At 42.6% G+C, this 25,527-nt stretch overlaps 1 protein-coding gene across 2 annotated transcripts in view; it reads right to left on the bottom strand.

Annotated features, from left to right (window-relative positions):
* DGKH (diacylglycerol kinase eta) overlaps positions 1–19,865 on the bottom strand; it is a 175,537-nt gene extending 155,672 nt beyond the window's left edge. For both annotated transcript variants that reach the window (XM_035322150.1, XM_035322158.1), the window contains exons 1-2: positions 19,712–19,865; positions 12,693–12,881 (exon numbers count right to left, since the gene is read on the bottom strand). In XM_035322150.1, coding sequence (XP_035178041.1) covers positions 12,693–12,881; positions 19,712–19,765 — 243 coding nt within the window. In that variant the 5' untranslated portion in view covers positions 19,766–19,865. The remainder of the gene's footprint in view (positions 1–12,692; positions 12,882–19,711) is intronic.
* Positions 19,866–25,527: the final 5,662 nt, after the last annotated feature.

The following is a 25,527-nucleotide window of genomic DNA, read 5'->3' as shown; positions in this document are numbered from 1 at the left end:
GCTCAGACAGCTGCTTGCCTGTGTGCAATGAACCCAGCCCAGGTTGCCAAGAGAGACTGTAATGAGGAGCAGCATTTACTCTTGAATACTCTCAAATGGGCTTTCACTGTATATTAACTGCAAGCAATAAAACATCACGACTACATTCTTGTTTCAGTTTAGAATTAGGTTTTATAGCCGACATATAAAAGGAGATAGTTGTAATAGACATGCTATGATGTTCTTAACTGGAACAATATAAACAGTGCTTCTATAATAGGCACTACTCTGAACTTTGTCAGGGAACTGCCTGAACTTCAGGCTTCGCGCCTGGCACTGCTTTTCCCAAATTTTAAACCTGAAAGAAACATCCATAAAGATGGGAATAGCCAAGCTATACGCAGTGCTGAAATATAGAAGAGAATAAGCAATTCTCACATAGCATGTATAGAAATTCTCACTGTAAGCTCCATTCCCTAGGGTAAAAATTAAGTGTAGATTCAGTCAATTTTAGGAAGCTGTAAAGGAAAGAACAATTCAGCCTATTATACCACTTAACAAGATACTGCTAGTGATTTTCAACCTTTCCACCTGAAAATAAGGGAATTTTGCAATTAAAACAAAAGCAACCATTAAATAGTAGTAAATGGTAGTGCCAGAACATTTTTCCTTCTTTATACCTATCAGATGAATAATAAGTTGATACACCGTGCATCTACTTACAACTTCTATTACAAGTGTTTCTAAGACAGCAGTACTACACACTTGCACATATGCTTAGGTTTTAATTATTGACCAAATATTTCAAGCAAAATTTAGCATGACCTACAACTATTTTTTCCTGTGGATATTACATATTAATTTTGTCTTACAGATTTCTTTTTCTATAAATTACATTTTCTATAAATTACATTACATACTTCTCTAATGAAAGAGAAAAACAAAAGCTTTTTTTGTACACTACAAAAGTCCGCACACATAATGAATCACAAGTTTAGTATTACTTAGCACCTTGGGAAGAAGAGCTGGAATCAGTATTTCTCCATAGCCATATGCTGTAGTAAAACCGATTAGTGGTATTAGCAACAACTCAAGACCCACAAAGTTTAATTGGTTCAAGGTCAAGTAAAAGGGAAGATCAAGTTTGGGCTCAAAGAGAAGACAGACGGCCTTTCAAATAAATTGTATAGCTTGAAAAGTATTATAATCACATTGACAACAAAGTATTTTGCAGAGGGAAACCACTAAAAGTGTATCACGGACTTGAAGGGCCAAGATGCCTACTTTCAACAAGTTTCTGTGCCAATTATTTCTTTGCTGCATTTAGATGGGTGCTATTCCATACCACACTCATGACATCTGAGTCACCCTTTAGCACTTGCAAGAGGTGCAGGATCACCTCCACTGATGAGACCCAGCGATGTGGGAGGTACTGTGAAGATGGTACAGCGCTATCCAGACACTCTCCATGGCATTTTTCTGCATCTTGGTCAAACCCTAGGTCATACAGAATGACAAAAAAAAAAAAAAAAGAAAAAAAAAAAAGGAAAAAAAAAAATAAAAATTGAAATAACTTTAGATTTTGTGATTTCCTCTTGCCAAAAGGGAGTTTAGTTCTCAGCTCCTCTGATTGGCTCTTAAATTGTAGTCTTAACATTTTAACTAAAGCAGCATACAGTCTTAAGGCAAATCAGCCAATGCTATTGTAGACAGAAATCTGTCCAGGGAGGTTTAGAAAAATTAGAAAGGTTTTAGAACTTGACATGGCTTCATACCATTGATCTGCATTCACATAGCTTTATCTGTAATGCAAATAGAAAGTTATTAAAATACTCCTAATTAGGTATAATAAGTGTACACTTGCACTCTGCTGAATAGACAGAAAAACCACTGTAGAAGTTATGGGAGGGAAGCAAAGCCACTTTTACCTTCTATGACCTTTCTTAAAGTTGTAGCTTTGAAAAGAAGTAATTTTATTTTTTGCTTCTGGAGGTATTCAAACGAGCTTTTAAATACTGACACATCTTCCTTAGCAGATACAGGTTACCCTTGACACTTGTGTTTAAGGGAGACAGAGAATACTGCATTTGAAACATATCAGGAACCGCATTTTAGTGATCTGTAAGACATTATTTGCAAAGAATGACTCTGAGCAACCTAACGTTGCTTTGAAAATGTCTCTCCTTTAAGCATGGGGTTGGGAGTCCAGAAGCCTTTTCCAGCCCAAATAATTATTATGATTCTGTATCAACCCCATAAATATTTTTTCCCTACAAAAAGCCTCTCTCTATAACCTCTCACACCTACGCACAGTAATTTAAACTGTGGATTAGCTATAAATAACCTTAGTCTATATTTCAAAGAAAAGGTATAATCATCCTTTTTATTACTCAAATAGAAAAATAGAAAATTTCCCAGTCATTTCCAACTCCTTGCTGTGTGACAACCTCCCAGGGACACAGGTTTATCACAGGCTCAAAGGGTAATTTGAAATAGCAGCCCTTTGTAAAACTGCTGAGGAAGGGTGGGGAAAGAGCAGAACCTATGATGTTAACTCCTTTTATCTCCTCCTCGATGGTGGAGGCACCAACCAAGTGAAAAACTGAGTTGTTTTTTGAACTTAGTGTATGCAAAAAGGAAAAAATAAAATAAATCAATGTTGGTATGTAGTCATACACACATGCACAGAATTACTTGCCTCTTCCTGCAAGAATTAAGATCTCCTGAAGTGTATGTATAATCAGGACTATGCAAAGGTTAAAGAAACTGAAATAAAGATTAGGTATTCTTTCAAAAACCACAGCTATTCACTGCAGTTGCATTTACCTGGTAGCACCAGGTAACATGAGATAATATGCAAAAGTACTGATGGGGTTTTTATTACGTGCAGCTTGACATTGCCAGCACATTTAATACCTTCCTTTTGACAAGAGCCCATCAGAAGTTCTGTACTTATTAAAATCTCCTTTTCCTTTGAAATGCTGAGGAAGCAGCAGAGCACGGTTTTTCAATGCAGCGTCAGGGACACAGACAGAAACCTGACAGCCCTCTGAAGCCCTGAGTACTTCTCTTTCATGTATTTTATAAAATTAGCAAGTGGGGCAAGGGAGGAAGCTTGCCATCTAGTAGACAGGATAGAAGCACCAGCCCTAATTTGTTTAACTGTGTTTGAGCTTTTGAAACCTTATTTGCCAGTGGATCAGGGAAGGTTGGAGACTACTGGCCTAAGCAGTTAAGTGTCCCAGGTGTAAATTTTACCTTGCCTGCATGGAGTTTTGAGGCACATTGATCAAATTGTTCTCTCAAAAAGAAGCTAAGCAGTGGATTCAGTATGGGTAAAAGTCCCTTCTTTTCCAGAAGCAGGCAAGAAGCTGCACAGAAATATGTGTATTAGCCCAGAATTCATTCATAGTTCATTTATTATAACAAAAAAAACAAATACAAAACAAACAAAACCCAACAAATAAACACCCTCAAGTTGCAGTCAACTGAGCTACATAAGAAAGCTCTCTTAAATTCTGTCTCCTCCTCCCCCTATAATGTAAACTTCCAGATTATGTGCGAAGTTTGCTCAGACAGGTTAACTCACTCAGGGGGAAGAAAATCAAGTTTAACAACATCAGATAGGACTTTGGGCTTCAAAGTTCTGAAGGGTATTCCTGTTTATTTTGCCTTTAATGAGAAGCTTTGTAAATGATCATATTTTTTTTTTATTTCCTTAAGAGCTCTGGTTTAATCAGAAACATTTGCTCTTCATCTCAAACTCACTTTTCCTAGCTCCCCACCGCAGGCTTGCACCCTCTCAGAATTCTTCCCAGGCAGAATCCATGGCTTATAAATACATCCAGTTAACATCCAATAGAAGGAATTAGTGTACACACCAAGAGCTACACCATATTCTTTCAGTGATGGGATCTTTGACTCACCACAACCCTTTTTACCCTTTTCACTCTCTTTTTTTCACTTTGACTCAAACAGGAGGCTGAGACAGAGGCCAGTCAATGTTTGTCAACACAGTTAACTCATGAAGCTCCCCATAATATCAGGCAAAAATGGCAATAGCAGCTTGAAAATCAGCAAAAAGGGTGCATTAGTTCTCAAGTCAATAGCTCCCCAGTGAACCGTCTGCTCCCAAGATAGATCATTACCCCTGAAGCAGGCAGCATGGAGTGAAACGATCCAGAGGAGCAACCTCATATATCTGCAGCTTCTGTGAGACTCCATGCCCAGCAAACTTTTGAGGTTTTGGGAGCTCCTGTCTTCATGGAGATGACTAGGAGAAGCCTTGCAAAGTGACGGGCTGAAGGGAAGCCACCCTTCCTCAGCTGCAGTTAGTTCCTGAAGAAACAGTGACAGCAGCAGAAAGGAAAAGGAGACCGATCAAGCAACAAGATGTCTCTATGGGAGCATTAAAACAAACACAAAAGTATGTGTCCATCCTCATGATCAACACAAAGCGTGGACTGGGAGGGACGAGGTCTGCCTGATGGGCAGCCAGGACCACTGGTGAGCCACACTGACATCCTTGGCTGCTTCCACCAGAGAAAGCCACCCTTCCCACCAAGAGCTGGGAAGACGCTGACCTCCCTCTTGCTCCTGAGCATTTACAGCAGCTATCAGGACTACCAGCTGTCAAACTGAAGACAGCCAAACTGAGTTGCTAAATTTAAGCAACCACACAACGGGACATAACTGACCAGAGCAGCATGACAGCCCTTTAGATCCACTTAAATCTCCACAGGCATGAAAGACCTCAGCAGATCTTCACAGCACGAAACGATGCCAAAAGTGCAAAACGACACCGATGGCGCGGCCAGCTTCCTTCAGCACAAAGAGACCTCGAAAGACCCTGGCCAGGAGCCCTCCCGGTGGCTCCCCACAGAGGGGTTCCTCTTCTTTCCCACCCTGCGGATGCACGGGAGGCTCACCACCAGCGCCACTACTTTGCTTCAGAAACCTATTAGGGTTGCTAAGTGACAATAATGCAGCGCTCTCTCACACCATTTACAAAACCCAAACATTTAAGGGCAAGGAAATGAACGGTTTGGAGCATCGTAAATCTCACGCCGCCCATCTAATAAACAAATAAATTCTCATCAAGTAGAAAGTCTTGCCGATTTCATTACAATAATCCTAACCCTCCCAAGGGGCATAGCTCAGTTATCGTGCTTTCAGTATCTAAGCATCGAAATATTTCCAAAGGGGAACATTAGTCAAACGAGGAGAAAAAAAAATAGCTGTGAAAAAAAAAAAAATATTTGCTATTTCTTCATACTTGTGCAATATATCAGGATAATTCCTACACGGTAAAAGTTTTATAAGTCAGCCATGCTCTGACTTTGCGTACAAAATTTTCATGGCCCACATCCAACAAGCACTTAAGCGCCGGCTTAATTTTAAGAAGTAATTAATCATATAAAAGTGTACAGGACGACTGAAGTATTTCAGTATGTTCTTAACTGTTTTACTAGAATAAATCTCTGATTTCATTTTAAATACCATCTAATGCTGTGTTCTTATTTTTAGTGTATCAATGAAATAATATTTATTTGGGGTCAGTGTTAAGCTTGTTTGTTGTGATAAATGCAATGTTTACATTAAGAAATAACGATTTTTTTATTATTATAATGTGGAGGATGTAAGTTATGGATGCCCCCAAGCTAGGCTTTTTGCCATTGCTAGCAAAATGAGTGTTGTGGCTTGAACTTAGTATAATGGAGCTATTGCTACTGCACTGGTATTTAAGTAGCCTGATCCTTGTTGGTTTTTTTTAAACAGGATTTTGGAGAGTGAAACTTACATTTTGTAGATAGAATGAGAAAGTATAAAACAGTAAGGGCAACAAAGCAAACAAAGGTGAAATCATGAGTTATTTTTTCATTAAAGACAAGGTCCAGGTATCAGAGCATAATTTTTTTTTTTTAAAAAAAAAAAAGCTACCCATGCTATAATATCATATCCACCTGTGTTAGAAATAACAGTAAAGAACATTGTGTGAAAAAATAGAAGAATCTCAAAAAAATAATGGCCAACTAGACAAAATACTGTTTTTGTGGCTCCTTCACTAGGAGCATCAGTCTAGGTGAGCTACTGAACCACCATCACAAGACACTGAGCCATGTATTAAGCATTACTATCAGAAGAGCAAAAAAAAAAACACCAAAACATGGGAATTAATACTGAAACATTCTTTTATACCCAACACTCCATATTCGAAGCTTCAATGAAACCACATACAAATAAATACACGACACTTACTATAACCTTCTTGCTGTACTTAGATTTTGAAGCCTCCAGTCTATACATGCTGCTCTGTAGAGCCCTTAAAGAAGCACAGTTGGTCAGAGTTCAAAGAAAATGAAAGTAACACTATTGAGGAAAAAAAAAAAAAAAAAAAAAAAAACTTAAGCCTTTGTAGCTCCAGAGCAAGAACACTGGTCTAAGCTGCCTTTTATCGTCTTCAGCTAGTCAAGAGGATTCAATACTTCCTTTCAGATAAAGGCTTTGTGATAGCCAGACAGACTATTCTTTTGATCACTACTTCAATTACAAAATCACTGTAATGCTGTGTTTTCTGTTACCCATATCCAAACTAAGCTGGATAGCCCAGCTAGTCATACAGCAGTCATACAGCAGTCCTGTATCATGGATTCTGATGTAACTTCTGGAAACAATTTAAAATGTCCACAAATTATCTATATAGCCTTACATGGATATAGATCCAGCTATAGAAAAGTCCTTTCTTGATCTCTGGCATGACTGTTATATGTCTTCAGGACTGTGCACGTGAAGCTCACAAGATAAGACACCTCAGAAAAGGATTCCCAGTTGTCATTTATTCTTGAATTAGTCTCTTCTTGTGCTTCTTAAAACCAGAAATTCTCTCTAAATTGCAGAATAAGGTCAATGTGTTTCACCTGATCATCTTGAGAGAAAAGCATTCCCCAACTCCTTAGAACAAAACACAAAACAATCCAAATCTCCTATGTTAAAGATGAGAGTGTGATTATCTCCTCTTTTTTCACATTCACAGTTCACCAGCTGGATGAGGAAAAAAAAAAAAAAAAAAAAAAAAAAGTATGATTTGTGTTATTTTTCAATACAAAATATAATTAATCCTTTAATGATTCTAGAAAGAAAAAAAAAAAAAGGCAACATTTTCTTTGAAGACCCTCTTGCAAATATCCATTGAAAAATGTTTCAAGCTCCCCCTTTCTGATACTTCACTAGCAATTTAGCAATTTAAGCTTTGCCAATACACGCATCACTAAAATGCCTTAGCAGATTTCATTTCAGTTTTATACAAACATGTGTCAGAATCTGGAGTGGTAATGACCACTAAGCTTTAAATAGTGTAACTCTTTCCAGGCTAACCCCTACTCCCTTCCACAGAGCATGTTCAGTCATTTTTAACTTCCTCAAACTCCCATGGTTTTGGCTGAAACTTTCCATTAATCGACCCTTTTTTTGAAACCTTACGTAGAGATGCATCAAGTACAGGAAGCGACAAATATTGCACACCATTTCATGCTGAAAACTATTTTAGTTCTTCCAGGCATTCTCTAGAACTGAATAATAAACGTATGTATACGAAAACTTACATTTATTACTCTGTGCTTTAGTATGTGTGTCTGCGTGTATCATTGGCATGCACTGGTGGCTGATTCCAAATATCTCACTTGGAAATGAGGTTAAAGAACTCCAGGGAATCAAATTTGCCAGAGATTTTGCGACAGTTGTGAAAAACAGTTGGTGGGACACTTTACCAGGGATGTATATACAGTGCATGCGGTGGACCAGTAATTCAATTGCAGGATGAAAAATATGGGAAATATAATACCGACGACAGATACCCTGCAGCACCCTTAAATCGTTTCAGCAGACGCCGTCAGGTGCCAAGAGGGCGAGGGTGATTGCTATGCACTGGGTCACCTTAGTTCTGCCCCACGCTGTGTAAACACGATGATAAAGTTTAGTGACGCTACTTATGTTACCGTAGTGGCAAAATAAATGGCAAATTACAATGCATTTTGAAGTCATGCGGACTCAGGCAATCCTAATGCACATCCAGAACCCACAGGAGGGTTACATTTGCTACCATGGCATTCTCTTGAGAAATTCTGGTACATAAAATCACATTTCCTTAATCAGAAAGGAATCAAGCACTGTTTAGCTGAGTAAATCAGGACCTACCAAATAATAAAAGCTAGATAAAGCAGATTACATTACAGAGAATGACGTTCACGAAGCCTAGCACCGACACCAACAACAGCACTTTACATTTAGGTGAATTAACAAACTATAGCAATCGGAGAGAAATGTATACCAGAAACAAACAGGAAGTGACTACTGGGACTTGGCACTGCGAAATGTCACCATATGGAAGAGTTTAGAAACTTTTTGAAGGCTCAGTTCCTAAATGGCTGGTGTTATCCACTAAGGCCAATAAAAACACAGTGGGAATTTAATTAATTTACTTTTATTACTCCGTAATGATTTAGGATATCTAAAAAAATATATTAAGGCCCCAGACAAGTTAATTCTAGTAGCAACTCTTGCAATTGAACTAAATAGCACTGTATCGTTTCTACTAATTATAACATAGCCGTGCTTCAGAAAAGCTCCCACACTATGGTAATTTCATTATTTCAAACAAACAAGCAAACAAAACCACTTAGGGTGAAGGAGGTGAAGAAAGCATTCTCTGATATGCTGCAAGTGCCTTTATCTCGCTAAATACACCCTATTTTCTTACATTTCCTGATTCATGCTTTCTGCTCCAGAATGTCTGCTTCATCCAAAAATAAACACAGGCCAGATACCCAATAGCAGATTCGAGAGCAAAACACGTATCCAGCAGAGCTTTCCCATTAACTGCACATGGACCCATCTCAGTAGGAAGCCAGGTCAGCAATGAAAGTGTTATTCTTCATACCCACTTTTTAGCAGAGTACTCAAGACAGGAGTAGGAGCTATAACCATACTCTTCTAACTGCTATGCTTCCAAGCATCCAGGGATCACTTCATCTGTTTTCTTGTGCTTGCTCCCAAGATGAGCAGGGAGAGGAAAAAAAAAAGTGTCAGCTCTAATTTGAACCTTCCTGTCTCGACAGGTTCCAGCGATAAAGAACTAAAACAAGACCATCTTTTTAAGAAGTGTACTTTGCGCTACGGCAATTAACTTTAAAGAAACTAGAACCTAGATGATGACAGGCAGGGTTTTGATACTGCAGCCCCCAAAAAATGAAATCATCTGTTTCATTTAAGAAAGGCACCAGCACTGTCTAAACCAGCATCTTTAAAAGTTAAGAAGACATATTTAATGCAGATGCAAGGAGAACTTTCCACAGTTTAAATCCCCAATATAACACTGCTTGTACATCATTATATGTACTGCTTCAAGATCGACTACAGTTTTCCAACATCCTTATAAAAATAAAACATACTTCAAAAGCAGTTTTTACCAAGACACTTCTTACATACTAAACACAGAGGTCTCACAGAAAGGAAGAAGGTGTGGGTAGACACAATGAAATCAAGAATTGTTTCACCACTCTCCCTTTGGGATTTCGGCTCAAAACTGCTCAGCTTCACAGGGTACTTGCCACCTGTTTGTTCTGTTGCATTTCCTCCAGGGAACACATATGTGCTCCACAGATGCAACAGCTTCCAGGATAAGGTTCAAAGATGCTGGCTTTAATCTTGTAGAAGTGCTAATTAATTTCGGTCCTGGCTCCCCTACTGCCACAGTATCACTCCATAAACACATATGCGGCTGGAGTGAACAGCTCCTAGATACAAGCAAGGTGTTGTCCCACAGAACAGTTTAGTCCCTTGTGCTGCAACTTATTGTCTCCTCCTTGGTTTTGCAGCAACTAAAACATGTTGATCTTCAGGTTTTCTGTATCAGGGAAATAAATAATGGCCTTATTTTGACACAAGACATGCCTCTAAAATGTGAGGAATAAGTAGAGATACATTAAAATACAACAAGAATAGAAGTTACATAAATGTCCAGCCTACCATCCATCCTTTTCTAGCAATGATTTACTGTAAAAACAGTTACACTGAAATCAACCAAGCCATTTGCAGAGGAACTAACTGTTCAATTTGAGCAAGTGGTGGCAAAATTGGACAACAGATTTCTAAGCAGAACAGTAAGCACGTGATTAGCATATCATATACAAGCACTGAACTTCAGTGTACTTACAAATTCTTTCTTTCCATTTTCCCATTCTGTTTTTCACTCTCTGCACCCCCTTGGCCAAGTAATTAATTGTTTGCACTTAGGAAGAAGAGGGCAAAGCTTCAAAACTCACTTTGAGCACTACAGGTGTTAGAGATCAACAAACCTATTTTTACGCCGGGGAAAAGGTTTTGCTCTTCTACATGCTTTTGCTAAATCTTATTATATAGATGCTAAAAAAAAAAAAATCCACTACTGAAGGGTTCTGTCTGCAAAGAATCACCATATGGTAGCTTTCACAAATGATCAACTGTACCAAAACATCTAAAAATAACATCTTCCTTAAGTAAAATAAAAACAATTACCAGCAGAGACTTTTTGGTACTGTTCTACGCTAAGGAATCAATACCACGTTGCTGAAATGTTTCAAGTAAGTATATAAGCAACCTCCAGAGAAAAATAGCTCTGTGTTAAATGGCCCACGAACATCAATGATAAATGTAATATACATGTTTTGGGTTCTTTCAAAAGTCTATTCTTAGCTGTAAGACAAACCCCATCCATTTAATTAAAACCTTAGCTTACAAACACATTCACAGAGTAAGTGAAGCTTAACAAATCTAATTTGAATGAAAGGGACTAGCTGGGTAAAAGAGCAGTTCCCTGATGTTCCTTGCTCTAGTGGTTTCATGTAACCACTGATCACCAACTACTACAACAGCAAACATACAACACCCTTAAACTAAATGGGAGTTGTCTGTCTAAATATAGCTACTTTTAAATAATGCATCGTGAGTTATAAAATAAAGTGCTACTGAATTATTTAACCCGGGTCTCATCTTTAACAAAGATATATCACTTTTAATTAAATGGAAAGTTATTTATAGTCTTGGTTGCATATTATTGTAAATTGCAACCAGAAAGCAACATTTTAGAAAGAGGTACTAACCAGTTATGCCAGTAGCCAGTTTTTCCTATACAAATCCAATTCACAAAAATAGAACTAAGATAAGCAAAATCATCACTTTCAGAGTTGCCTTAAAACTTCAGAAGATGACAGTTTGGCATTCATTCACAGCCCTCAGTTACAGAATATCCCACCAACCCATAACACTTGGCAAGAATTCATCAGGACTTCACGCTCACAAAACTGTTTCAGTAACATTCATAATCCCCACATTTTCTTTACACAAGCTTCAATCTCTAAGAGAGCAAACCCTTGAATACACTTAGCACTACTACAGTTGAAAAAGCATCCTGTTCTGTCACTTTTAAAACATTTTGAAGACCAGCACACAGAAGCAGTGTTGAAGATGAAACCTGGTGCCTGGCTGTGTTTTCAACACAATGTAACAGTTGTATATTATTTACTATAGTAACCCTTCAGCCAGGCCTAACATCTGCAACTGCAAAATTAACATTTAGCAATCAAAGGGGGATGACACGTTGTGTTTAGAAGGTTTCTGGAAAAAATTGCTTTCCACCTTGCATAATGGGATAACGCTACCATAAAACAACGAATGTTTCTTGTTGAAAGGTGCCAGCACTTGGGATGCAGCGTGTGAAGCAGGGTGAAAGAACAGCAAGAAACCGGCAGGAATCCACAAGCAGATCCTTACTGACTTTATTGGGTAAAGGCAACAACACATGACCTGTAGAAATCAAACCCTAAGTGCGATCTGTCTGGGCCTGTGTGGAGTCACTCTGTCCCTAAAAACAGACTCCACTGATACTTAGGAAAAAAAAAAACCACCCGTGTTCCTGAGCTAACCCCAACAGGGCATCCACAGAACGCGGACCACGGGTTGCAGAAGGTTATGGGATCCTCCTGTGCAAGTTAGGTCTCGTCACTTTTCTGCTTCTAAACACGTGCGTGTTGATCTCACGGGGCTGAGGGGTGTGGAAAGCGCTGTAAGCGTGCCAGCCACCGAAAAGTTAAGCAGGCGATTCCCCGGGGACGCCCCGAGCAGCCCGAGCCAGCCCCGGAGCGCCGCGCCGTGCAACTTTGACAGCCGCTGGGCGCCCTCGCACCTACAGCCCGGAGGCAGCGCAGCCCGCCCCTGCCTCGCACGGCGGCTTTCGCACCCCGGGCGGGCCGTCCCGTGCCCCCTGCGCCTCTCTGCTGCCCCCAAACCGGGCTGGGACCGGGCTCCGGGGGTGCAGGAGCAGCCGGGCAGGGCGGGATGCCGCCGAGGAAGAGGAGCTGGAGGGAGGCAGCCGCCGCTTCCCCCACACCCCGGAGGCAGGCGGGGCGGCTGCCGGCCGCCTTTTGGCAGGCGGTTTCCCCTCCGGCCCCGCGGCCCCGCCGCCCCGGGGGGCTTCCTGCCAGCCGGGGACAGATGTGGCCAAAACAGCTGGCCGGGGAGGAGGGGAGAGGGAAGGAAGGAAGAGGCGCAGCTGCCTCGCCCCCGCCGCTCCGGGGGGCAGAGGGATGCGCTTGGGATGCGGCGGCCGCCCCCGGGCTGCCCCGAGGCGGACAAAGTGGCCCCCGGGGCGGCGGGGCTCCCCGGCTGCCGCCCCCCTTTACCTTGCTGCGGATCTGCCCCGAGGTGGACACTTTGCGGATGAGTTTTTGGGGGCCCTCGTGCTCCCCTTCGCTGTCCGACGACTCGTCCGCTGCCCCCACCGCCGCTCCCACCGCCGCCGGGTGTTGGGGCTGCTGCTGGATGCCGGCGCCGCTCATCCCCGCCTCGGCCCCGGCCATCTTCCCGGACTCCTGCCGAGAGAGAGCACACGAGCCCGGCTCAGCCAGGGCAGCCGCTGCCGCTCCCCTCCCCGGGGAGGAGGAGGAGGAGGAGGAGGAGGAGGAGGGACGGGAGGGTGGGGAAGGAGGCGGCGCAGAGGGGAGGGGACGGAGGCGGCCGCGGGGACCGAGCCGAGGAAGAGCCGGGCGCCGACAGCCCGGCCGCCATCTTCCGCCGGCCCGGCCCCCCGCGCCCTCACCGCCGCTGCGAGCCCTCAGGGGCGAAGGTGGCGGCGGCCACCGTGCCTTCGTGTGGGGGTCGCCGCCGGCCTCGCCCCCCAGCCCGCAGCCGGGTGGCCCCAGGGTCCCTTTTCCCCCAGGGACACTGGTGGTGGCTGCCCCTCATGGCTGAGGGGTGGGCTGAGGTGGGCTGAGGCACCTGCCCAGGTGTGTGGAGCAGAGGGGTGCCAGAAGGAGAGCAGCCGCCCGCTATCACTCTGCCAAGAAGGCAGCGGGCGTAATGGGGATATGTCGCCTCTAAGTGGGACGTGGTGACCGTCCTGCCTCCTTGCACGAGTAGAGGGAACCGTCCTGCTCCGAATTTGGGGACAGTATGGGGCAAGCTGCAGGGAGTACGGGCAGCAGCCTGGAACGGGGTGTATGGCCTCTGGCACAACGGGCTCCTCGTCCGCTCCATGGCACGGAGGTGTGTGACCACCACCAGCATCTTTCAACCACTGGACAAATGCATGGATTGCTTTCCAGGTGTTCCCTTGTAACCCTTTAATTTTCTTTTTCCTTTTTTTACAGTTACTGTTGTCTTTAAGAGTAGCCTTTTGGGGGAAAAAAAAACAAAGGGTCACTTTTTCCTTTTAATCTCCAACCTGGCAGCTCGCACAATCTAGCATTGTCACCACATGTTCTAAATTGTGGGACCTGGAAATTATTGTGGCTTGCATGTAGTCAGTGTTCAAAATAAGCACTTAAATCACAGCAATACTAAATAAAATACACAGATCTCGAGTGCACGGACTGGATTAAACATAAGAAAGCAATCAATACTTGTGGCTTCTATATTCCCACAATTCTATTTATATTTCTAGAAAGGGAACTGACATCTCTAATATGCTAGTACAAGTGCCGCAGTACCTAAACACAAAGCAGCTGATGAGAAACAAAACCGAAACATAGAACCTATCCTACAGTGCAAATGTTTTGCTGCAAGCTTAATTTCATAGACTGGAATATCCTGTTTCCTTTACTGGGACTCCTATTCATAGCAGGTGAAATTAAATGTTTTCATGAAGCCTTGCTGGTTTTGTGTCTTGGTTCTGTGTTACTGCATCAGGTACTTCCAACGAGGTCCTACGCCCCTTCTCTATGTAGGATCGCTTCTATTAAGGTATATTTTAAAGGAGTTTTGATGGTATTACCTACATTTATTACTAGAATATTATAGGGCCCGAGTCTTACCACTGGCATTACATCTCAAAATAGATGAAGTTTTCCTTATTGGTTAATGGTGAAACTAAAGTGTGACGATCTTGTCTCATTCTTCACCTGAGAGTGAAGAATGAGACAGAGAGCACTTTCTCCTTTTTTGAAACCATGAGATCAAACTTTGGCAAGAGCAAGGGTGCAACTGAATTAATTTACGATGCAGCTCAGAAAAAAGGTTGAGAGAGAAGTTTATAGACACTTGTTCATTCCATCTGCCTTTCTTCCTCTTCTCTCACCACCTTAACTTCAGAAATAGCGAATTGCACTAGAACATGGCTCACTCACTGCAAATACCGGAGCCTTTTGAAGGTAAATGACAATTGAATGTTGCAAGTAGATGACAAGACCGGGTTTGCTAATTAATGATAACATGTACTGCATAGGATTGAGACTGTGATTTGAGGAACACTTAGTGCTAATAGGATGCCTGCAACACTCACTAGCTCCATTTAATCCAGCTGAATCAAACAGCACTTAGATGAACAACACCATCACTGTTAAATTTGCTCCCATACTAGAACAGCATTCAAAATTATGGTGTATGTGACAGCTGTGTATCTCTGTCACAAGGCTAATATCCTATGCAAAATTGTAGACAAGTAGACATTTCACCCACCTTCCAAAATTAAGATGAAAAGGAGAGGTATTATATGTAATTTTGGATTATTACGTTTGAACTTGGGATGATCATAAAGCTGACCCTATTGGTGACCCAAAATTTGCACCTTTGGGTGATATATATTTATATATTTTTTGAATGAATGAATGAATGAATAAAATGTAATTTTGTTGCTTGTTCCTTCAATATTTACACCTTGATCCTGCAAACAGTGAGTGGTTAAAGTGTACTTCCAAAACCAGCTTTCCGATGGAGTTTTGGAATAAGAGATATATGGCATTGCTATTTTCCTGAACAAGACTAATCAGGTTTGTTTTCAAACCAGTTTTACATTTTGTTATGCTGCAAGCTAATTCAAAAACTCATCTTGAATTTTATAAAACATTGGACAATTTAGCAATGGATGTAAATGCATTATTTTCTCATACAATAGATAATATACGGGGAAAATAGAAACAAGTTAATCATTTGCATTTTTTAATGTAACAGTACCTGCCACACTCGAATGAGTGGTACTGTAAGTGGAGGAGCTGCAGATCTCCTTAAATATCTGTATAGACAGCTCAGATTTTTTCGTCAAACACCTAAAACCTGTTAAATGAGTATCTGTAGGTGAAATGGGCAATAAATACAGTTCTCCAGCTTGTGTTCACATTCATAAGTAACAACCCTAGCTCCTGCACTGTGAAGGGGGTGTCACACGTCCTTGCCTGGGCTACCCCATTGTCATGTTCCTCTCCACTGGCTGGAGAAAAAAAAAATCAGTTACAAGGGGGAGGGCACCAGCCTTTCGCTTCAAAGTGAGTCTCTTTCATCATATCTTGCTAAACTTCAGAACTGAAGTACTGGAAATGTTCTCTCGTCACTTCATGCGGAGAGTTGAGTAGTAACAACCCAAATCTACAGACACAGGAAATGTCCCACAAGTACAGTTTGATGTGGATATGGTTTCTGCAAGGTATGTAGTGGAATTTTTAAAATTCTAGGTGCTAAAATCTGCCATCAGCTAGTGTTTTCAGAGTGCCTCAAAACAGAGAAAACCAAGCATGTGTGGGGAAAAGTACTCGAGTTATTCACTCACATTAGTGTAGAAGGGTGTTTCTACAAATCTATGTATTGTCTGTGCACAGGGACAGCTTTAAAGATCTCACTGTTTTGACCAGTTCTGCCTTTCAAAGGCATCCTCAGGGTCTAGTTCCAGTCATTACCCAGGTGAAGTCGCCTTAGATATCCGTGGGACTTTGCCTGAATAAGGACTGCCAACTTGACTTCCCTCACTTGCATCTCTCAGCAGTGACTTACCCAAGTGATTGATGTCAGACTCAATATGAGAAATAGAGTATAGCAGATTTCAGCTCAGGGAATATAGCTATGAGTACTGTGGTACAAATGGCACCAGTAAAATCCTCTAGACTTCTGTAAGCACTGAGTCAGGCTCTTGAAGAATACAAGGCTAGACGCAGTCTTTAAAAACACATGCAATAATTGCACACATTATGTCTTTCATTTAACATCCTCAGTTTCATGCTTCTTAATAATTTCCTTGAATGTTCTGCCTACAGCAAGTGAAAAGAGTCAAGAAAGGTTGGCATTTAAAGGGAGATTCTCAACTGATACAAAACAGCTCCACTGACATCATTTGGGTTACGGCAATTGATATCAGCAGATGATCTGCCCTTTATATTCAACGAATTCCAAAGTGCTGGGTAAATACATGCACTGTGAGAATGTTTTAACTGAACAGCTTCCAGTGCTGATAATAGCATATGCGTCGCTAAAAAGCATATGCAATGTACAAAAAATCCAAATACACATACACTCCAGCTGCACTGGAGATTATAGTTTCTAATGCAGATTAACGCATCTCTTGATTCCAGGAACAGAAAATGATTCCAGCTCTAATATTGATTCCTGACATAATAGGCATATTTACCTCTTTTTCTCTAGGTCACTTTGGCATCTAGAAACTGAAGGGCAATATGTTTTTTTCTCCATATCAGAAGGTTGTTCTGAGGGGGTCTGGACAAATAACGGTGTATGTGTCAGGCTGGCAATGCCATTTAAAAGATATAATTGAATTTTTCCTAATTTTGATGGCTAATGAAAACTACAGTTTTTAACCGGGCTCACCATACTGAGCAAATTAATTTCAGATCTGCCTGTCTGCACTCCCTCTGCAGATCAAGTTAGCTATGTTATTCTTACTTGGCTTCCTTACTTACCAAAGGGGAAGCCAAAATACAACGAAATGTATGCATACCATTGTTGAAGAGAGTAACTACTTTGCTCGTATTACAGCAGTGTCTATGTTTCAGGAGTAGCTGAAACCATTCAGCAACCTCTAGGTTACAAAACTGTTTTGTATGCTCCAGATTGAAAAGGTGTAAAACAGCAGAGGTCAGCACAGTAAAGAGCTGCTTTGAAAATGTGTTAGGACGCACCTATGGATTTCAAGGTGAAAAGTAAAGTCAAGACTCAGGCCTCATATAAAATATGAAAGTAGGGTATAGAACTTTATAACATATATTAAATATATTTTGAGTACAAAACTGAATCTCCCTTTGAAAAGTGCAGGATGATACACTTAAATTTTCTGTTACTTCTATTTAGCTACATCATGTAGGGCCTCATGCAACTCTTACTGAAGTCAGGAAGAGGTTGTCCATTCAAAAGTGAGCCGTGAATTAAGGAGAGGATTTTATAGATGTCTGAAATTTCACACAGACAATTTCAACCCTGACATTTTCAAAGGAGAAGCTGCGGCTCCATTTAATGTCGGTCAGTTATTTCTCAGGACAGCTGTAGGAGCTTCCAAATGACTTCTGACAATTTGCATAGGTAATTACCGTGCACAGATTTGAAAACTGCAATCAAAAGTTTCACCTCTCCTGTTGCTCTTTTTCTGTGTTTTGAGAGCTAAGGAGAGGTCTGGACACTTTTTTTTTTTTTTTCCTTATCATGCAGTTCTTCAGCTAAATCTCCCTTTGTCCCCATTATAATAAAAAGCCCACTTAAAAGCAGATAATCTATACAAAGAAGAACGATGTGGCTTTTGCCACAAAGACTCTGTATTTTACCAGCAGGTTACCAGGTAGAGGACTGAGTGCTTTAGCTGAAATTTGAGGCTTGTAAAGGAAATTAGTGCAGTGGTTAACCTTAAAACTGCATTCATGTGTGTACTCTGAACAAATGCAGCAATGAAATGATAAACATGACCCAAATCCTGTCCTTTACTGGGGGAGGGGGAGACTGAGGGGAAAAGAAAAAAAAAAAAAAAAAAAAAGGAAAGAAAAAAGATGTGCTCCTTGTTTATCTGAACTGTGCACACAGTAGGAAGCGGGCTTGGATGCTTCAGCCAGGACTCCGCATTTCCAAGCGGAGGGGCTGCAATCCATCTGCCTCCCGAGTTTCATCTGAGTTTCGGATGACGGCAGCCAATTTAAATGTCACTGCTTAATAGGATAACGCGTTCGCGGGGAATCAGATTCGCCACCTTCCTCCCACGGTGTCTTCGTCTCTCCAGGCAAAAATCTCGGGTTTGCCTTTGCGTGATCCTTTTGGTGTCAGCTCCATATTACCGGAACACGCATACAGCTGTTTTCCCTATCACAGCTGCATCTCCGGCAGCAGCTTCGGGGGCTGAGGACTGCAGAGGGCAGTGAAGGGGGATGTTCAACTTCACAACAAAAATGAGGCCAGAAAAAATGTGTTTGGGAGGGCACGGGGCTACAGATCCTAGTGGGGAAAGGGGTGATCTTAGTTCCCCGTGGGTATCCCGGGGATGGGAGTGAGCAGGCTGGGCCAGCCAAAGTGTGGCTCTCCCAGAGCTGCTGTTTAAAACTGGATTTACAAGTAAACCCAGGAGCCCTGGGCTCATAAAGATACAAAAAAAAAAAAAAAAAAAAAAAAAAAAAGGCACAGCCATCCGAAGGGGAGCTTGGCAGTGGCATGGGTGTGTGCTTCACGCCATCTCCCCAAGTTCAGGGCCAGAGACAGCCTAGCCTTGACCTCTCGGGTAGCCTGTAATCTCCCGAGTGGCCACCCAAAGACTATTTTTAGCCCTCCCTGCCTGGTGAGTGTGTGTGCGTGTGTTTGCACAATGGAGAAAAACCCAACGGCGGGACCAGACGACACCGAGAAGGGAAATCTGATTTTATCGCCCACTGAGGATGCCGGTGACATGATTTCCTTCGGGCTGGGAGCAGGGTCTCTGAGTTGCTCAAACAAACCCAAAAGCCACCCCAGCTCCCTCCCGGCCAGTTTGGGGACCCCTCTTTGGTGGCACCCGCTTCGCCAGTGCCCTGCGAGGCGAGGTGACCGCCGGGGCACCCCAGCCCAGCTCCGCTTCGCCGTAAGCGAGCCCAGCTCGGCTGATACACGTTGCTTGTACAATTGCCACGGCCTGGCTGCAAAAATTTAATAATAATGATAATAAAAGAGAATTTTTAAAAGTGTCTCTTTCTGAAAACCTCCTCCCTTTCCATTCACGCGGTGCTTTTGCCGTGCTAAGGAGGCGGCGAGCGGTGCCCCCCCCCCGCTCCCCCCCGCCCCGTTTCCCCCGGTAAAGTTGAGGGAAGGCGCAGGGCGCCCCGATGAGCTCCCTGGGAGCCGGCAGGGCTCCGGGCCGGCAGGAGGGAAGACGGGGGAAGCGGGGACAGGGCTGACAGCCCTGCTGAACAATAGGGAAGCGGGCAGGAAGGCGGGTAGGAAATGCCTGTGCGCTGCGAGGCATGCATGTACCTACCAGTTCCTCCCAGGCGGGGCTGCGGGCTCCGTACGGGTGGCCGTGCTCCTCCATCCCCCCCGCAGCAGGTAGCCCAAACCTCACCGGGGAGAGCCCTTCCCTCCTGCCTCCGCAGCTCCGGCTCCCTGCACGTCCCCACCGACACTCTTCCTCCTCCTCCCCCCTCTTTTCCCCCCTCCTTTCCCCGCTCCTCCCTTTTCTCCCCCGGCCCCCCCTCAGGCCCCAGGCGCCGCCCCGGGCTCCTCGCCCCCTCCCCGGGGAAGAGCCGAGGATTAGGGGCAGGTCGCCTCGGGTATAAGCCGGTTTGACACCGCTCCGGCCGTCGGAGCCGGCGACAGCAGCTCCCCCAAGGGGAGCTGGGGGGGTGCTGGGTGTCCGGAGCCCCCCGACGGGCCGCCCCTCCCACCGCGCCCCCAGCCCAAGGGGGGCCGGGGGGCATCAGGGCGAGGCTGCCGGGGCTGGGGGCAGCCCCTTGACCATGTAGGAAGGAAGGGGATGCACATTTTAGCCTCCCATGGGCAGCCCTTTGCCCACGGAGGGACTGACTCTGTGGGCATAGAGGCCAGGGCCAGAGGCACCTGTGGTGCCCCCCGTGCTAAAGCAGGCCACAAGGTGTCTGGCACCGCACGCCAGCTGTGTGTGGGGCCACCATGCCTCGTGGAGCAGCAGGATTTCTCTGCCCTCCACCAAGCCTGTTGTTAATACACAGTGTGTACGCTCCTAGACTTCTCAGTTTACTAGTTACCAGCGTACCCTTGAACACCAGCCAATGTATTACGGCTCTTCAAGTGGAGCTCGTACCTCCTACAAACTCAACGCTGTCACTTATTTCTTTCTTCCCCTTGTTGCAGAAGGCCAGGAGATGTGAAAGAGGAGGATTGCAGAGAAGTTAGGAAATGAAGCTCAGTCACCATCTGAAACTATGCCTTTCCCTCCAGCTTTTCTACATTTCTTTTCATTCCAGCCTGCCCTTTTGAATTTGCATCTATCAGGCTCGATCACAAAATGTAGTCTCTGGGTCGTCTACTTATAAGTGCCAACATCAGAAAAGCAGTCAGAATTCACAAGAAAGAAGAAAGGAAATTGTATTTCTTGTATTTAGAGATGCATTCATTTTCTTCAAGACTTACAGCTTTCGTACAGAAAACTGGGACACTCCCACCTGAGCTCTAGCTTTTGCAAAATACATTGGCAGTTTAGAAAAGTAGCATGTGCACTATTGCCAAAAAAAGTGAAGTGCTATCTGTATAGTACAAAACCTGTAGAAAATCCCATTAATCCTGTGGTGCACCCCTAAGCCAGGCCCAAAGGAGTGCCACAGTGGTACAGCTCATTTGGGGAAGTGAGATTGCTGCCTTTCTTCCAGCAGTAGAAAAAGGAACTATTTGTGTTGATAATAGGTTTATCAGTGGTCTGTTGATGAACTGCCCTCATTGTAAGACTAACCTCAGAAGGAAACAAACAAGATGACTTCAAGTATGTTGCTTTTTGGAAGACAGCTTTCTAAAGCTGATGGTGAGAAATGGTACATGGTTGTCCAAGGATGTTAGTCCTCCTTCCCTTTACTCCCAAGCATGACATATTGCTAAGGAATGTCATCCCACAAGGGGCTGTGTGCTAAGAAGTGGTGTCAAAATAATATTAGCCAGCTCCCCTCCTTTCCTTACGATGCGCTGCAGGATCTCACATGGTTGTGGTTTGCACCTCTTGACATCTAGTCCCTTTGGCTGTGGCCACACTGAGAGCTTTGAGGCAAAAGTGGTCTAATATTAAGTGTACGTCATCCTAGCGCCTTGTTGAACCATGAAAACTTAAAACTCATATTTAGGAACACGCCACTTCAAGATTCTTCTTCAACTCCAGCGCTGTACATGCCCTACCTTTAAGTTCAGACAGGTTCTTGCTGTGCCCTCAGCCCCATTTTTGGTTTCATATGCCCTAAAATTTATACATGTATCTAAATAGATAGACAATTACATTCACCTCATTTCATCCCCTGGTGTTCAAAACTTGGCTTCTATTAGTGGAAAGCTAGTACAGGCCCCCAAAGATTACAACAGCCTACTTAAGTTTAAGGTCTTGTTGGATAAGGAAGACAGAAATCAGATCCTACACGCTCTAAATGAAAGCTACAATGCAATTCCAGATCAGGCCTGTCCTTTGGGGCTACAAAATGCCAATTTTGGTTTCTGTGACAGGGACAGATTCATGTCTGTTGATGAGTCCTGCCCTACATGATTTCCCTTTGTATGAGCTCTGCTCACCAGGTCAAAGAGCCCAGTTTTACTGAAGTCTCTGCGCTGCTTGGCTGAGCTGGTTGATAATCACAGGCAAAGTATTTCTCTGAAAAATGTAATTCTGTCAAAGCTGATATGGAATTTGAGGATGAGTGTCAGAATCAGAGAGTTTATATATATATATATATATGTATGTGTATATATATATGTATTTCAGCAGCATGCTTCCACATTTACAGAGGGACAAGGGAACTGCCAATGGGCTCAAGGCAATGATAAGCTTAGAGAGTAGGTAGACAAGCAGCCCACCAAAATGAGCTGTCATCAGCTGGCCCCTGGGAGAAGGGGACAGTGGTTTGGCAGAAGGCTTTACCAGAGGCAGGTCTTCACAACTGGCTTGGGAACAGGCATCAAAACATCTCCAGCACAGCCTGGGGGTGTGTTTCATTTCATTCTGACTTTGACTTTGTTCCAAGTTGTGTGCTTATTTTTTCTTCAGGTTTTTCCACTTAGTCTAGACATTTGGGTTTGAATTTCTCAGTAGTCTGCTGTATACGCTGTGTTCAAAGATGCCTCATATCCCTCTGTCTCTTCTGTTCCCTGCCCTTAATGACTCAGTGAAAACTGGTTCAACAAAGTGAATGTTTCATTATTGACATTTTTTACATGAAGTGCATTGAAAATAGCAACACATGCCTTCCTTTTCTAAGCAAAATATTTTGGTTATGTTGGACATACAGATTTTGATTCAAATGTTTTGTTTAGATATTCACAAGAGAAAGCCTCCAACCTCCTTATATATTTCCATTCCTTGGAGGTGGGAGGTCGAATTGAATCTTCAATTTTTTGCCCTAATTTGAAGTAGAAAGACTTTAAAATAATGATATTTTTTTTCTGCATTTTTTTCTGTATCGTTTGGCCACCATTCTTTTAGCATATACCACATAAAGGGCATATACTAATTGTTATCAATTTAGGCTAATATGTATACTAATTGTTATCAATTTAGGCTAACATGAAACTTCCTTCTTTTCTCCACACAGAATATGCAAGCCTCCTTTGAGTAAACTCTTTAAGGAATTCTTGTTGCTCATTCTCCTCATAGTAAACATGCCTAAACATTTTTTTTCAGTTAGGTAATTTTGCATAACTTCTGAAGGTAGGGGTTGATCGACATGGTAATTGGGTTATCCCTGCCAAGCAGATAGGTGGTAGCAACCCACAGTAGATCATTAAAATGATAAATATATTAATAGCAGAGCAAAATGCACATACTTTTCAACCTGGCAACCTTTCAGATAGAGCTGAAGTAATAGAATGGTTTAAGAAACACATTTTAAAATGAGCATATTTTTTGAATAACATGAATTATTGGCAAAATCCTGATATCTGCCTTGAAGCCCACTCCTTTCTGTCTGTGAGGGTGTTTGGGCAAAAAATTATAGAAGTTTTGTACAGGAAGATTTCTCCCAGTTTACAATGTCTGTTTTTTGTTTGGACTGTTTTGCACATGGCACCTCAGAAATGTTCTTGGCCTACAATTTTTGCTCAGAGACTTTCTCTACTGTGTTTCTTTTCTCTTCATTCTTCTTCTTGTTACTTTAGTTGCTGCTTCTGTGTGTACCTGTATGAGACAGGACACTTTTAAACAATTTCCCAGGGATTTGGGTGTCAAAAGGTGGAATTATTTCGGCAGTTGGCAGAATTGTGTTTATGGCCTTAGCAAAGAGATTCAAGAAGAAAGAAATCACAGTGAGAAGAAAGTCCTGGGAAAAGATTTACTGAAGAACCAGCAGAGCTGTAGAGGGACAATCCACCTGCCACTTCCTTGCCTTCCACCAGTTTTATTTCCACTTCTCAGTATGTTTTCCCAGATGTCAGCATCTCCTGCTTGCTCTGTTTTCCTATTGACTTCATCCAGAGACATCTAAGGATGGTGATGTGCTTCTCATTCAGTATTCTTGGCTGCATTAAGTGAAGTATTGCCAGCAGGTCAAGGCAGTTGATCCTTCCCCTTCGCTCAGCACCGGAGTATTGGGTCCAGTTTTAGGCCCCCCAGTGCAAGGGAGGCATAATGACCATGTTTCATGGCTTGTCATCCATGTTAATAAGGACACTGAAACATTCTTCCAGTTTGTACATGAACCAGGGCTAACTGCCAACGGGTTGTCATCTTCTCTGTAGCCTCCTGGGAATACTTCAGCTACGTGGTTTCCTGGAAAAATGTCACATGGATATCAAAAGCTTTAGTAAATTGATGCACATGGTATATAACAAACCTACATGTCTGTTGCCTCATCATGGAAAGAAGTTGGGTTATTTGACTTTATCCTTCAAACAGTTGTATTTGTTATTCCCCTCCATGTTGTCTTCTAAGTACTCACATTATAATTCTGGGGAGAGTTGAAGTTTATTGAATGGATCAGTAACTCCTCAGTTCTTCCTTTCTCTCCTTTTAAGTTTCACTTCACAAGACAAGAAGTGAACTGACTAAACACAGGCTGTATCTTCCCCTCATCTTTACCTATGAGACAAACACCTCTGACAAGGTTTTGTATTTGTGGTTTCAGAGTTTGAGAAGCCTGGCACAAAATCGAGCATTTGCTTCTTTGAGTTCATTCAGGCTCTGCAGATGGAACTTTCTGATAAACATTTATTCTAAAAGGAAAAGAAGAGAGAAACAGATAGCAAAGCATATGGGTTACTGATGTGATACTTTAAAGTCACATAAAAATTAATAGAGAATTATATTACTTCTGAAGCATTCAGCACAAAAATAAGCATTTTATTTAAACAACCTATAAAACACTAAATGTTTATAGCAGAAAATTTGAGGAGGGGGAAAAGAACTTTGCCTCCCTCATAACATTTAAAAAGGAGAAAGCAGGTGGCAAAATGATTTGTTTGGAAAATGGAAAGAATTTAGCCCACCCAACAACTTGGCACTGAGTGGAGCCATCCCTTTTATCTTTTTATGTGTTCTACCAAGCACAATATTTGGGAGTTTTCCAACTACAGCAAATCAATATGTAAAATTCCTATTTTGGTCAGCTCACTTCTTGCAATCTATCATGGTGTACGTTGAAACAAAAATTTAAACAGATCTTTTTTTTTTTTTCCAAAAACAAACAAACAAAAAACCTTTTCTGAGCAGTGGAGACCCAGGGAGACAGACTTATCCCAGCAGAGGGTTCTTTTGCTAGTACACATGAGGGGAAGAAGCAGCAAGATGTACGCGAATGGCAGGGTATATAAATGCTGATATGAGATCATCCAGATCAAGTAAGAGGGAATCGTGGCCAGAGTCCTGGTTTCTTTTAAGATAAGATAGAGCATAATGAGTCAATATGATTGTCATTGAAAAAAAAAAAAAAGTTTTTACTAGAGTTCACAGTCATAGTGCTGTATACTGAAGAGCATTTTTTGGCTGGTACAGTGAGGTATGCTTACTTCTAAGCACACAGTTTTCCCCATTTATTTCACTTCCAGCACATGCTGAAAGCACATACTCTCCGTGGGGAGCATTGCAAATTGACAGATTTGAGAAGAGAAATATTTGATGTATAGAGAAAGCATGGA

Source organism: Oxyura jamaicensis, chromosome 1 (genome assembly GCF_011077185.1).
Source record: "Oxyura jamaicensis isolate SHBP4307 breed ruddy duck chromosome 1, BPBGC_Ojam_1.0, whole genome shotgun sequence".
In the NCBI taxonomy this organism is placed as follows: Eukaryota; Metazoa; Chordata; class Aves; order Anseriformes; family Anatidae; genus Oxyura; species Oxyura jamaicensis.
The sequence above is the reverse complement of the archived record's forward strand: the minus strand, read 5'-3'. Positions and strand labels throughout refer to the sequence as shown.